General features: G+C 38.2%; 1 protein-coding gene across 1 annotated transcript in view; it reads right to left on the bottom strand.

Moving 5' to 3' along the window:
• The window catches only part of LOC149259386 (uncharacterized), a 50,145-nt gene extending 37,665 nt beyond the window's left edge, over nt 1-12,480 (bottom strand). The window contains exon 1 of the mRNA XM_089454057.1: nt 12,267-12,480. Coding sequence (XP_089310183.1) covers nt 12,267-12,480 — 214 coding nt within the window. The remainder of the gene's footprint in view (nt 1-12,266) is intronic.
• Between the last annotated feature and the right edge of the window lie 446 nt (nt 12,481-12,926).

Raw genomic sequence — 12,926 nt, 5'->3', positions numbered from 1 at the left:
TGTGCAGAGTGCTGAATACTGGCCACCTTCTTCCTTGGGATGCACAGGACCGGCTATGGACGTGGATAGTATGGCAGAGGCATGAGCAAGAATGGGGAAAAGACATTAGCCGTTGGATCGTGCAGATGGATGGAGGATATGACTCGGTGGGAGCACGAAGGCAGGAAGACTGAGTATAGGCAAATATACAATCAGAGGCAAAAAAGCGGACATGAGACTTTATACAAAGGAATGGTAAGTCATATCAGGTCTGGCACCTGATATCGCATCGGCGGAAATGGAGTGGTCTACATTAACATCAAGCCCTGACCCTGCGACTTGCGATTACCGATGAACATCGCATCGGTACTTCGGAAGTGGGCGCAAACAAACATGGGCCATTGGATCGTCGGGACTGATCGAATGGCGGAGGAGCGATCGCGATATCGCATCGGCGGAAGACAAAGGGCGGAGCCTTAACACACATGGGTGCGATTTACGATATTGATCGGATCACATCGCAATATCGCAGCAGCAGAAAACAAGGGCAATAGGAGTCAATGGGGTAAATGTGCAATTGCGATCCGCCGATTAGATTTGGACCGTTGACCGGCTAGATCTAACAACTGTTGTGCCACCATCATTTAACACTGTGCCTGAGGGGTTTTTCATGGTTTTGTAGTGTTTCTGCCTCCCGATAGTGCATTGTCGACCCTCCGAGGGCTCTCCTCTTACAACTATTTCGATCGGTGGATGACCTTTGACCAAAATTGGAGATTTCAACAGCATGCATGGATCCCTTGGCATGATTTTAAGCAAATTTACAGACTTTGGGAGTGTTTTTGGATCCATTTTTATCCTTTTGTATAGCAGCGCTAACACTGGCTCCTTCTGGGGATGAGAACCTCCCTGTGAGGTCTCAAGAACCTGTAGATCAATGCCTTCCTGACAAAAAAAAAATTAGCAAAATTCCTAATGTTCCATTGGGCATGGAGTCTAAATGATCCTACACTACAACTGATAAAACAAAATATTTACAATTTTTCAAGGCCAAAATACCTCAAACCACATAAATTTTGAGAAAACACCCATTAACTGGGCCGTCAAAAACTGCTTCTCCCCTCATACTTTTCAGTATAAAGGTGTTGTTCCCTTGAATCTGTGAAATAATAAAAGGACCTGTCTAGAAAGCATCAAACTTTCCATGATTGCCTTTCTTTTGCTTCAGCGCATCCCATTTCAGAACCAAGTCTCCAACCTGAAAATTATTTGCTTTTGTCTTCCTGTCAAAAACATCCTTGATCTTTTTCTGATGTGCTGTAGCCTTTTCAACCAGTTGTTTTCTAATATGATGTAACTATGTCAAATCAGTGATCCTTCTTGCCATGTCTTCTTTCTCATCCTGCTCTTCTTGAAAGAATTTTGCCACAGGGAGGGTAACTTGAATCGGAAATACTGCCTTTGTGCCATACACCAGCTTGAATGGAGAATTCCCTGTAGATCTTTTGATGGTCACTCTGTCAGCCCAAAGTGCGTTATTGATCTTGGAATCCCAATTCTTCTTGTTATCCTCCTATAGCTTCTTAATTATCCTTATTAGACTCTTGTTGGAAGATTCTGCTAGACCATTGCCTTGAGGGTAATATGAGGTGGAATGAACTAGTTTAATGCCCATTGAATCACACATTTCCACCAACTCTTTTGCCCTGAAGGCTACTGCATTATCTGTTATTAGCTTATGTGGACAACCAAATCTTCTAAAAATATTTTTTATAAAAACTTTATGACCACATTATGGTCAGCCTTCCTTGTAGGCACTACTTCAATCCATTTTGTGAAATAGTCAGTGGCAACTAATATCCACCTGTGCTGACCACTAGAATGCGGATTGATTTCTCCAATGAAATCCAAACCCCACTGCTGAAAAGGTCCTTTTGCTTGAATTGGTTTTAGGGGAAGTGATTTCAACCGCTGTTTTCCTTCAAATCTCTGGCACCTGTCACAAGATTTAACAAACACAAACACATCACAAAATAACGTGGGCCAATAGTACCCAGCTCTGAGAATTTTTTGGGCTGTAGTCTTCCAATAATGGTGCCCTCCACACATGCTGGAATGAAATTGCTGCATTACTTCTGCTAACTGTTCTTTGTCCAAACACCTCATAAATATTCCAGATGGGTCCCTCCAGTAGAGCAGATTATTATTTGTGCAAGATTTTGCTGCCCTGAGTTTTAAAGTTCTAGCCTGGCTTTGAGTAAATTCTGAAGGGATTTCTAGCTTCGGCAAGAATTTAATTATTGCAGCATACCAATTACATGAAGCTAGATTCTCGGCCACTGACTGTTCCTTCACTATTTCAGCCACATTTTCCTCTTTTTCTGCCTGACCATTTTCTGCCATCATGCATAGGAGAGCAATGTCCAACGACCTGCAATTTTCTTCAGCTAATAGCTTGGCAAGACCCTGCTCTCTGACCAGCTTTGTGGGCTTTAGATCTATTTTAAATTCAATCATTTTAGCAATCCACTTCACCCTTCTTCCATCAGCATCAGGTTGAGTTAAGACATCTTTTATTGCAGCAGAGGGAACATATGCAATTATTTTTGAGTGCAAGATATATACTTTGAAAGCCTTTAGGGATTTAATAAGAGCATATGCCTATTTTTCTATAATATCATACCTCAGTTCAACATCCCTTAAATTCTTGCTGAAAAATGCCACCGGATGTTCTGAACCTTCTTCGTCTTGCTGCAACAAAACAGCTGCAATGGTATCCTCAGAGGCAAATGAAAACAAATGAAACTCCTTGCTGTAATCAGAACTTATTAATGTGGGAGCTTCCATTATAGCCTTCTTGATGGAATCAAATGATTTTCTTGCTGTTTTGGTCCATCTTACCTCTGCTCCTTTCTTCAACATGGAGGTTACGTGCTTTACCAGATCTGCAAAATTCGGAATAAACCTCCTGACAAAATTAATTTTGCCCAGAAAAGACTGTATATCTTTCTTTGATTTGGGGACAGTCAAAGCCTGAATTGCTTTGACTTTTTTTGGGTCAACCTGAACACCTGTAGCAGACACAAGATGTCCTAACAGCTTGCCTTCATGTAAAGCAAATTGCGATTTTTTGGGATTGACTGAGATTCCAAACCTTCTGCACTTCAGGAACACCTTTTTCAAATGTTGTAGATGACTTTGATGGCTGTTGGAATAGATAGTTATATCATCAAGGTAGATCAGCACAAATTTGTCCTTCTCTCCCACAAATGCTACATCCATAGCTCTCTTAAAAGTGGCTCCAGCATTCATCAATCCAAATGGCATTTTAGCATACATAAATGTGCCCCATGGAGTGGTAAATGCAGTCTTTTCTTGGTCATCTGGGCGCACAACAATCTGATTGAAGCCTGAAAATCCATCTAAAAATGACATCACTTTTGCTCCTGAGACCTTCTGCAACAAATGCTCCATCTTAGGTAGTGGATAGTTATCTTTCTTGGAACATTTGTTCAAATTTCTGAAATCAACACACAGTCTGATTTCACCACTCTTCTTCCTCACCACTACCAAATTGGCTACCCATTTTGAATACCTGAGAGGAACAATGATTTTAGTAGCCAACAATTTTTTAATTTCTTTTTCAATCAATGGAAGAAGCATGGGATTTATTGGCCTCAGCTTCTGCTTGATAGGAATAGTGTCTTTTTCCAGAGGGATTTTGTGTTGAATTATATTCCTATCATAAGTTTTCATATCACTATACTCCCAGGCAAACACATCAGCCTCATTAAATTGCAGTATTTAGCACTTTGGTCAGCTGATAAATGAGTGGACAGATTTACATATTTAGGCTGACCTGTAATTCCTATATTATACTTACAGACTGCTGATTGATCTTCTTTTTGGGCAGTCTTGTAAGGCACATCATTCTGGTCAAATAGTCTTTCAAGAGGAATTAGACCTTTAGGAATATGGTTACTAGGAAGCTGGACTATGCTGTTTTTACCAATTTTATTTCTAAGCTGGGACTGGTGATTTTCTAACAAGGCATCATTTTCTTGGTCAATTTGCATCTCATAAAATTCATCAATGACCAGAAGGAACCTATTCAACTCATTATCATCTTCAAAAACTTTCCAATGTAGGACATTGTCAGGCAAGGACAATCTATACTTCATTTCCACTTCATAAATTAGTCTGGGAGGCATTGGAGGGATAAACAGACTAGCAGATACAACAAGGGAATCAACAAGCTAATTTTGGGCTTTAGGAATATATGAAATACAGAAAGAATCAAAAGAGTCTTTGATTCTCAATACCTCATCTCTGTACGCTTTCAGCCTTGGGTGCTTTGCCTGAAAGGTTTTATTAACTTGATGAATTATCAAATCAGCATCTCCAAACACCTTTATGCTCTTGATTCCTCTATCTTTTGTTGTATTAAGGCCCAACAACAAAGCCTCATACTTTGCTATATTGTTGGTCACTTGAAAAACCAGCTTAAAAGACAGCTAAATGATTTCTTGTTGTGGAGATACTAGCACCACCCTTGATCCTGCAGTCTCCCTGGAACATGCTCCATCAAAGAACATCTCCCAAACCTGACCTTCTTGCTGTTTCTTGGCCTGAACAATTGGTTTCCTGAGCAGCATTACGGCCTTCTGAGACTCTTCAATTTGGAGAATGCATGCTCCAAAATCAGTGTCCACTGCATATATAGGATGATTTGTAGGATTCCTTTCATCACTGATAATATATTCCAGTTGTGCTTCTCTGTACAATCTCCTGCTTTCACCTCCAAAAACTAGGACAGTTGGATAAGATAGATCATTCTGGAGTGTCCCACCTAGTCTCTTAATCCACCCTCTGGACAACAGCATGCCAAACTTGGGAGGCACATCTGCTACCACAATATCCATCATTATGCTCTTCATAGGCAGCTGAGTTAAGATAATAGCCAGATCTTTAATCAATCCAAGACATTTCACCTTCCTTGAATCAAAAGAGAACAGATCATGATAAGGTCTAGTGATATCAAGACCCAACTCTTCCATGACAGCTTTTGGCATTAGATTGTGGCTGGCCCCTGTGTCTAGCAGGAAATTATGGAGGATTTTATCATGGATAGTCAATGAGACTTAGAAAGATGGAGAATTATTACCAGCAGGCTCAATCATGGGGCTGAGCACAATGACAGGCTTGTCATCTTGCAAATTAACAGAGTCAGTGGAGGTTTGTTTGGTTTCCGGCTTAAGAGCCTCAAGAATAGGCCTCCTAAATAGTTCACTCTTCATCAACTCAACCAAAGGCACATATATTTTCAATTTTTTGACCTCCGACTCAAAGCTAAAAGGAGAAGGTGATTTATCAGAACTTTTTACCTCTTGAACTGAAGCTTTGAGGATGACAGGATCAGATGCTGGTCTTCTTTGCCTGATATTTAGTGGTTCTGTTTGAACAACAGATCTTTGTGCAGGGTTTTCTTTGGCATTCTTTACATTCGACCTGAGGTTATATCTCTGCTGATCACCAATTTGTAGCACAACTCCTCTGTCCCATTCCTAACTATTTTGTTCTTGCAGCAATGATTCTTCATATTCGGCCAATGTAAAAAATGCAGCGCTGCCTTTATCTTCCATGCAGTGAATTTCATCCTCATCTTCTTCAAACTATTCTTCCTCCATGAAAACATTCTGGAAGGGTGCTTTTACTTTGTGATCTTCCTTAGTTTCTTCAACCCTCTGCATTATTTGTAGCTGCTCATTTGCTCTTCTGAATGGATTCTGATTTCTTGGAGCAAATGTGTTTTGCTGCCTTGTTTTTCCAGAATTCTGCTCAACCTTTAGCTTAGAAATTTCAGCTGCCAATGACTCAATCATCTTAGTCATTTTATCTAATTTAGGCTTTGAAGATGATGCAAAATAAGTAGATGCCTGATTTCTCTATCTTCTTCTGTCAGCTTAACACTTTAGTTTTTCTGCTGCCATGATATTAGATTCTACTTCTAATGCTACATCTTGCATATTTGCCAAGGTAGCACATCTCCTTTCTCTTAATAACAGACAGAAATCAGAGTCAAAAGCATTGGCATAAGTGAGTTTGGTAGAGGTAGGGGTAGGCTTTACCTCAACTGGAATCTTACTATACATTCAATTGAACCTTTTATTAAAATCAGGCAAAGATTCCCCATTTTCCCTCTTCAGATTACCAAACTCCGTATGATAATACAACAAGTCTTTTTTATCTCCCCATTGCTTCAAAAATGCATCATCTAATGCTTCTATATCTGTAATCGATCGTTGGGGTAATTCTCTAAACCACTTCCTAGCCTCTCCATCAAGGCTCTGGACAAAAACTCTCATCCACACATCATTTTCACTTATATCCAAATTATCAACATAACTGTAAAAGGCTTCTAGGTGTTCTTCTGCTGTTACTCCCTCTGTACCAGTGAATTTAGGCATATATTTATGATATTATCCCATAGGCATAGGATTTAGAGGGACAGGTAAGACTAAAGGCCCATATCCAGCAACGACAATTCTCTCTATTCTAGTAGGTGCTTACTGTCCTGCCATATTTGGAATATTTGGAAGAATACTAACAGATGAAGGAGTAGGAAGTAATGCGATGGATGGCAATGAATAAAGGATGTTCTGGATTGAATAGGAAGCTTTCTTTGGACTGAGATTCCAAGGGGAACAAACTGAACAAGGGGCTGAAATAATATCTGAAAGTTTCCCCTTATTAATAGTGTTGACTTGCAAATCTTCAAACTGTAAATCTTCAGCTACAATTTTATCTTTCAGAGATGAATTAGATTTCTTAGGCTTACCTGATCCTGATGCCCCTTTCTGTGAAGCTTTCTTCAATTTAACAGTCTTCTCAGGTTTAGGTACTGGTTCAGCAGGAGATTTCTGAGGATTTCATCGAGTGTGTCTCATAAACTGAGCCAGAACTTCAATGTGGAGTCGCCAAAGGATGGTCTTCACCAGAGGAGTCGCTAGACAGATGATTACAACCAAAATACTGTGTTCAAACCTTGTCTGTCATCAAAGCTTGAAGCTATGTCGTTCTCCCAGGGAAGCTGGGCTTTGATTCTCCTTTCCTTGACAACGACGCCAATTAATGTTATCACCCCAAGAAACTCACCTAGGTTGTATATCAGTGATGCTCGGGAACATCATAAATTCAACAAAATGTTGGATAAAATGATGGATGAATGAAAGAAATGTTGTATATTCAAGCTAGATAACCACTCCTACTATGGTTGACCCCAGACATGGGTGAACACCCCCAGACTACAAGGATTTTAACCACCAATTACTCATAGTTTAAAGAAAATGTGATAATGGAGAAGACTGACCACACCAACAGATGCACAGGACCCTGTGATGGCCGGCTGCAATCAGTTAAAAGGTCTGTAAATCTATTTCCTAATGCACAGACAGAATGACAACTCTCTGGCATTAAAACAACAGAAACCTGCATACAAATTCAATGATACTAGCTAGATTCTAACACATAGGTGGGATGAAAACCCCTCTAATGCTAAACATTAACTGCACATGAATAAATGCATCACAGGCACAACCTGGAATAAATAAGAAGAAGTGGAAAGTGAGCAATTAACAACCAAAGAAGCTTGCATTAGCTGAAAATGAAGACCAGACGCTGCAGGTATCACAGTAGTTACAGTCTCCAGAAGTTGAACCTTACAACAAAATAACACTCATCTCACATTCATCAAACTGATTACATCGTTTTTCTGAGTATATATATAATCAATTTACAAAAAAAACTCTGCTAGGCTATGCGTGGAGGAGTCATAATGGACCACCAACCGCTTTAATTATCTGATATGGGTCTCTGCTGCAATCTGACTGTGTCTGCTAATGAATTTGACCTTCTCGGATGTTCTGCTATCCTTCTTGAGCCAGTAGAGTGTAATATGAAACAATCTCCATAATTGATAAATGCTGTGACCGGCTTGAGGCATGTCCTTTTCCTTTTCGGCCATCCTGCTTGTTAAATGTGGTGGTTGAAGATAAATTGTGCAGAGTGTTGAATACTGGCCACCTTCTTCCTTGGGATGTACAGGACCAGCTATGGACGCAAACAATATGGTAGAGGCATGAGCAAGAACGGGGAAAAGACATTAGCCGTTGGATCACGCAGATGGACGACGGATATGACTCGGCGGGAGCATAAAGGTAGGAAGACTGAGTATAGGCAAATATGCTATCGGAGGCGGAAAAGCGGACAGGAGACTTTATACAAAGGAATGGTAAGTCATATCGGGTCCGGCACCTAATATTGCATCGGCGGAAGAGAAAGGGCAAAGCCTTAACACACATGGGTGCGATTTGCGATAGCGATCGGATCACATCGCAATATCGCAGCGGCGGAAAACAAGGGCAATAGGAGGCAGCGGGGTAAATGTACGATTGCGATCTGCCAATTAGATCTGGACCGTTGACCGGCTAGATCTAACAGCTGCTGTGCCAACATCATTTAAGCCTGCGCCTGAGGGTTTTTTCATGGTTTTGTAGTGTTTCCGCCTCCCGATAGTGCATTTTCGACCCTCCAAGGGCTCTCCTCTTACAACTATTTCGATCGGTGGATGACCTTTGACCAAAATTGGAGATTTCAACAGCATGCATGGATCCCTTGGCATGATTTTAAGCAAATTTGCAGACTTTGGGAGTGTTTTTGGATCCATTTTTATCCTTTTGTATAGCAGCGCTAACACTTCCTTAGAAAATTTGTGTTAGTATTTTTTGATGACATAGTAATCTATAAGAAATCCTGGGAAGAGCATGTACAACATGTTTGCAAGGTCTTAACACTAACAACTATATGAAAAACCTCCCAAGTGTGCCTTTGGGCCTCAAGGAGTGGAATATTTAAGTCATATTGTATCGCTTGAAGGTGTTAAGGTGGATCCTAACAAAACAAAATTTATGAGGGAATGTCCAATTCTAGATACCTTGAAGAAAATAAGAGTATTATTAGGATTGATAGGATGTTTTAAAAAATTTATTGTCAAATTAAAGAACATCTAAAAAATTATTGAAGAAGGAAGAATTTTCTTGGACTAAACAAGCAATCAAATATTTTAAAGAACTTAAAGATGCTATGTGTAAAACTCCTCTCTTGGAAACACTTGACTTCACAAAAACCTTCATTGTGGAGTGTGATGGCTTAGGCCATGACATTGGTGTAATTCTGATGCAATAAGGAAGACTCTTACCTTTGAAAGTAGCAAACTTAAAGGAAAAAACTTACTTGTACCCATCTATGAAAAATAATTTTTGGCCATATGACATGCGATTAAGAAATGGTGTCCATACCTAATAGGAAGACACTTCAAAGTAAAAATAGATTGTGATAGTTTGATGTACTTCTTGGAGAAAATACTATATTTAAAAGAGAAACAAAAATGGGTCACAAAAATGTTGGATTATGACGTTGAAATTATCTCCAAAAATGGAAACAAAATATTATGGTAGATGCACTCTCGAGGAAAGAAGAAGACACAAATTGTTTATTATGCGCTATTTCCATTCCAAAATCTGATTGCGTGGAAGAAGCAATGATATAATGAGAGCACGATGAGAAGATATGCAAGACCATTCAACAACTATTGGAGAACCCCAATGCAATAACTTTTTTTATGTGGAAAGATGATTTGTTATGGAAACAAAATTTCTTACACTCATGTTAGAATTATCAACTCAAATTAAAGGTCCTTTAAAAAGTACACACTTCTCTTGTAGGAGGACATTCAGGGTTCTTGAAGACATACCATAGATCAATAGATATTTTTTTGGGAAGGTATTAAAGAAGATGTGAAAACGTTTGTGTTGGAAAGTGTGGCATGCCAACAAAATAAGGGAGAGTCAATCAAGACCCCAGGGATCCTTCAACCATTATCCATGTTTACCCAAACCTAAAGGAAAGAGTATCATTATGGTAGTGGTAGATCAAATGACAAAGTATTCCCATTTTTTTTCTCTATTTCTCATCCTTTTAGAGCAAGTACTACGACATAAGCATTCGTGGAAACAATCCAAAAGTTACATGGAATATCAAAGATTATTATGACAAAGATCCAATTTTCATTGGACATTTTGGACTGAATTATTTTCTTGGTTGGGTACTCAATTGGCTCATAGCTCATATTACCATCCTCAATTTAGAGGGAAAACTAATATTATGAACAAAATTTTAGAAGTATATCTACATTTCTTTGCATCTAATAAACAAACACAATGGGTCAAATGGCTTCCCTTGGCAAAATGGTGATGTAACATATCCTTCCATACCTCATAAAAAATGTCACCATTTATGGCACTTTATGGATATCATCCTCCATCCATCACATCACCCTTGAAAGTGACTATAAAGGATCAATAAATAGAATACCACATACACACCAATAAAGGACAACTTGGTTATGACACAAAATAGGATGAACAAATAGATCAACATTGTAGTGAAAGGGAATTTGAAGTGGGGGATTTAGTATTTGTGAGAGTACAACCATGTAAAAAAATGTCCCTCAAGTAACAAAACATGGTTAATAAATTAGCACCAAAGTATTATGAACCCTATAAGGTGTTGTAGAGGATTGAAAACACGGCTTACAAATTTGAGTTGCCTCCATCTTCACATGTACATCTAGTCTTGCATGTTTCTTTCTTAAAGAAGGTAATTGGTAGAAAGATCCCATTCAAAACTATTCTACTAGATAATAAGGAAGAAGGAAAAATAATTCTAGAACCAAAAACAATCTTTGAAGCAAGGACCAAGTAGTTGAGAAATCGACCAATTACTAAGTACCTCATCAAATGGAAGGGGCCTACCAGTGGAAGAAGTGACATGGTAAGATGAGTTGTTCATGTAAAAATACTCACAGATAGTTAAGTGTTGAGGACAACACTTCTTTGAAGGGGAGGGGCATGTTAAACCCTATAATCCCCATGTTAACCCTAAATCCCCTTATTAAGCCCTATATATTTAGTGATTACATTTCTGTTTTTATATTTCTATGTACGCTAGAACCTCTCATGGTCCCATTTTATTATAATTGTACCCTTTATCTCCTATATATATACTAAGGAGACCTAGTATTTGAATCATAAAAATTTGTATTGTAATTGTATTCATTGTAAAAGTAGTTTCCCCCCTCGAAGATGATTGTAATTATTGATTTTTTATCATTTCTAAAGAGCAAGGTTCATAACATTATCTAATCCATTGGTCATTATATGTTTTAAACGTAAAGCATTCTAATAGTTCATATTGATCCATTGCTTAACACCTGATCATTGATGATTGACTATGAGAAACTCATAAGTATTTTTTTTCCCTTTTGCATTAATATATTTCCTCAAGAGGCCATGTTTGTCGGGGTTGTGGACTTATTTCACTTTTTGAGGGTTTTAACCACATAATACACTAATGTATTAATCTTGACATTTTTTTGTGAATAATTGCTTAAATTATTAAACTTATGTTAAATAATATATTTTATCAACCATAAATTAAGAAGTAATGGTGGTGTATATCTCTCATGCTCTCCTACATAATCATGTGTAACCTTTGAACTTACAAAAATAAGCAATAAAATCTAAAGTCATATTTCAGATGATGGTAATACATAATTTAGGGTTTATAACACTACTCCAATCAATGTTAAATGGTAATAAGACAATCTTACTTATGAAGGAACTAAAACATTCCTTATTTAGTAAAGTTTAAGTTTGGAGAGAGTATTGGAGTTAACGCCAAATGATATTCACAAGGAAGTGTATTATTAGTCCATGCCTATGGCAGAGCAAGGACTATAACAATCGCTTGAGCGTTGACCAACTATTAACTCATTTCTTGACTAAAAAAATTAGCTTAAATTTACTTGTAACCACAGTTTGGATTGGAAAATTCTCTTTCCGAAATTTTTAAACAAACTTTTGAAATTGTCCTCTTATTGCAGACTTCACCTGCCACGATAATAGTAGTGTCAAAGTTATTTTATAGCCAAAGTTATTTTATACAAAGTTCGTTTTTAAAGAAGGTTGGCAAGTCTTTTTATCGCAAGTTTTTAAAAAAAATGTAAGTGTTGGTTCCCTTAAATTATTTTATCCAAAGTGATCAAAGTGACTCAAAATTTTTAAGGCTACTGTAATGTTGCATAAAAATGTGTTCAAAAGGTTTGAAATCGTGATTACACCTGTCATTGCAGGTTGCCGCCACCAGCTCTCTACTACATAACTATCTACGGCTTCTTAATCCTCTTCCATCACTGGTTGCATTTTTCTCATTATCTCGAGGCACTTGCAAGGTTGCATTTTTCTCATTATCTCGAGGCGCTTGCAAAGGCATTTGTGGAGTGATGAGTGACTGATTTTTGCTCAGACGAAGAATTCGGCAATGACTTTCATATTTTTCTTTCATTGCATTTTTCTCATTCCCTAGAAGGACTTGGGAAGGCATTTGTGGAGTTATGAGTGTTTCTTTTTTACCAAAGAAAAAATCCAGCAACACCTCTACAATGCCTTTACATATGCAAGAGGCCGCTGAGTTTATGATTCATCCAAGCGGGTTCAAAAATCATAAACTTTGTTTCAAAACACAAACTTATTAGCACCATCAATTAAATTAGCACAAGTTCAAAAATTATAATTGAATTTCCTCCTATCACGAGCTTGCATTGTAGTGAGTGCAGGATAAAACTATGGATGTTTCAAAATTATCCATTAGCACGGGTCTCAACGGATCAGAATTTTGTATCCAAGAGATATTGTTATAACATTTGCTTCCACTTGCAGACAGATCCGAGCACATGCCCATTGCTGCGGTTGATCTCGCTACAAAATTACAGAAACATGGTACTACTCAGCTTAGAACAATCAGACCAATCTGAATCGCAATTATAGATC

The sequence above is a fragment of the Pinus tabuliformis genome, chromosome 6 (assembly GCF_031772625.1).
Source record: "Pinus tabuliformis cultivar Carrire ecotype Pingquan chromosome 6, CPIR1, whole genome shotgun sequence".
NCBI classification, from domain to species: domain Eukaryota; kingdom Viridiplantae; phylum Streptophyta; class Pinopsida; order Pinales; family Pinaceae; genus Pinus; species Pinus tabuliformis.
Note: the sequence above shows the minus strand (reverse complement) of the source record. Positions and strands in the feature narration are given on the sequence as shown.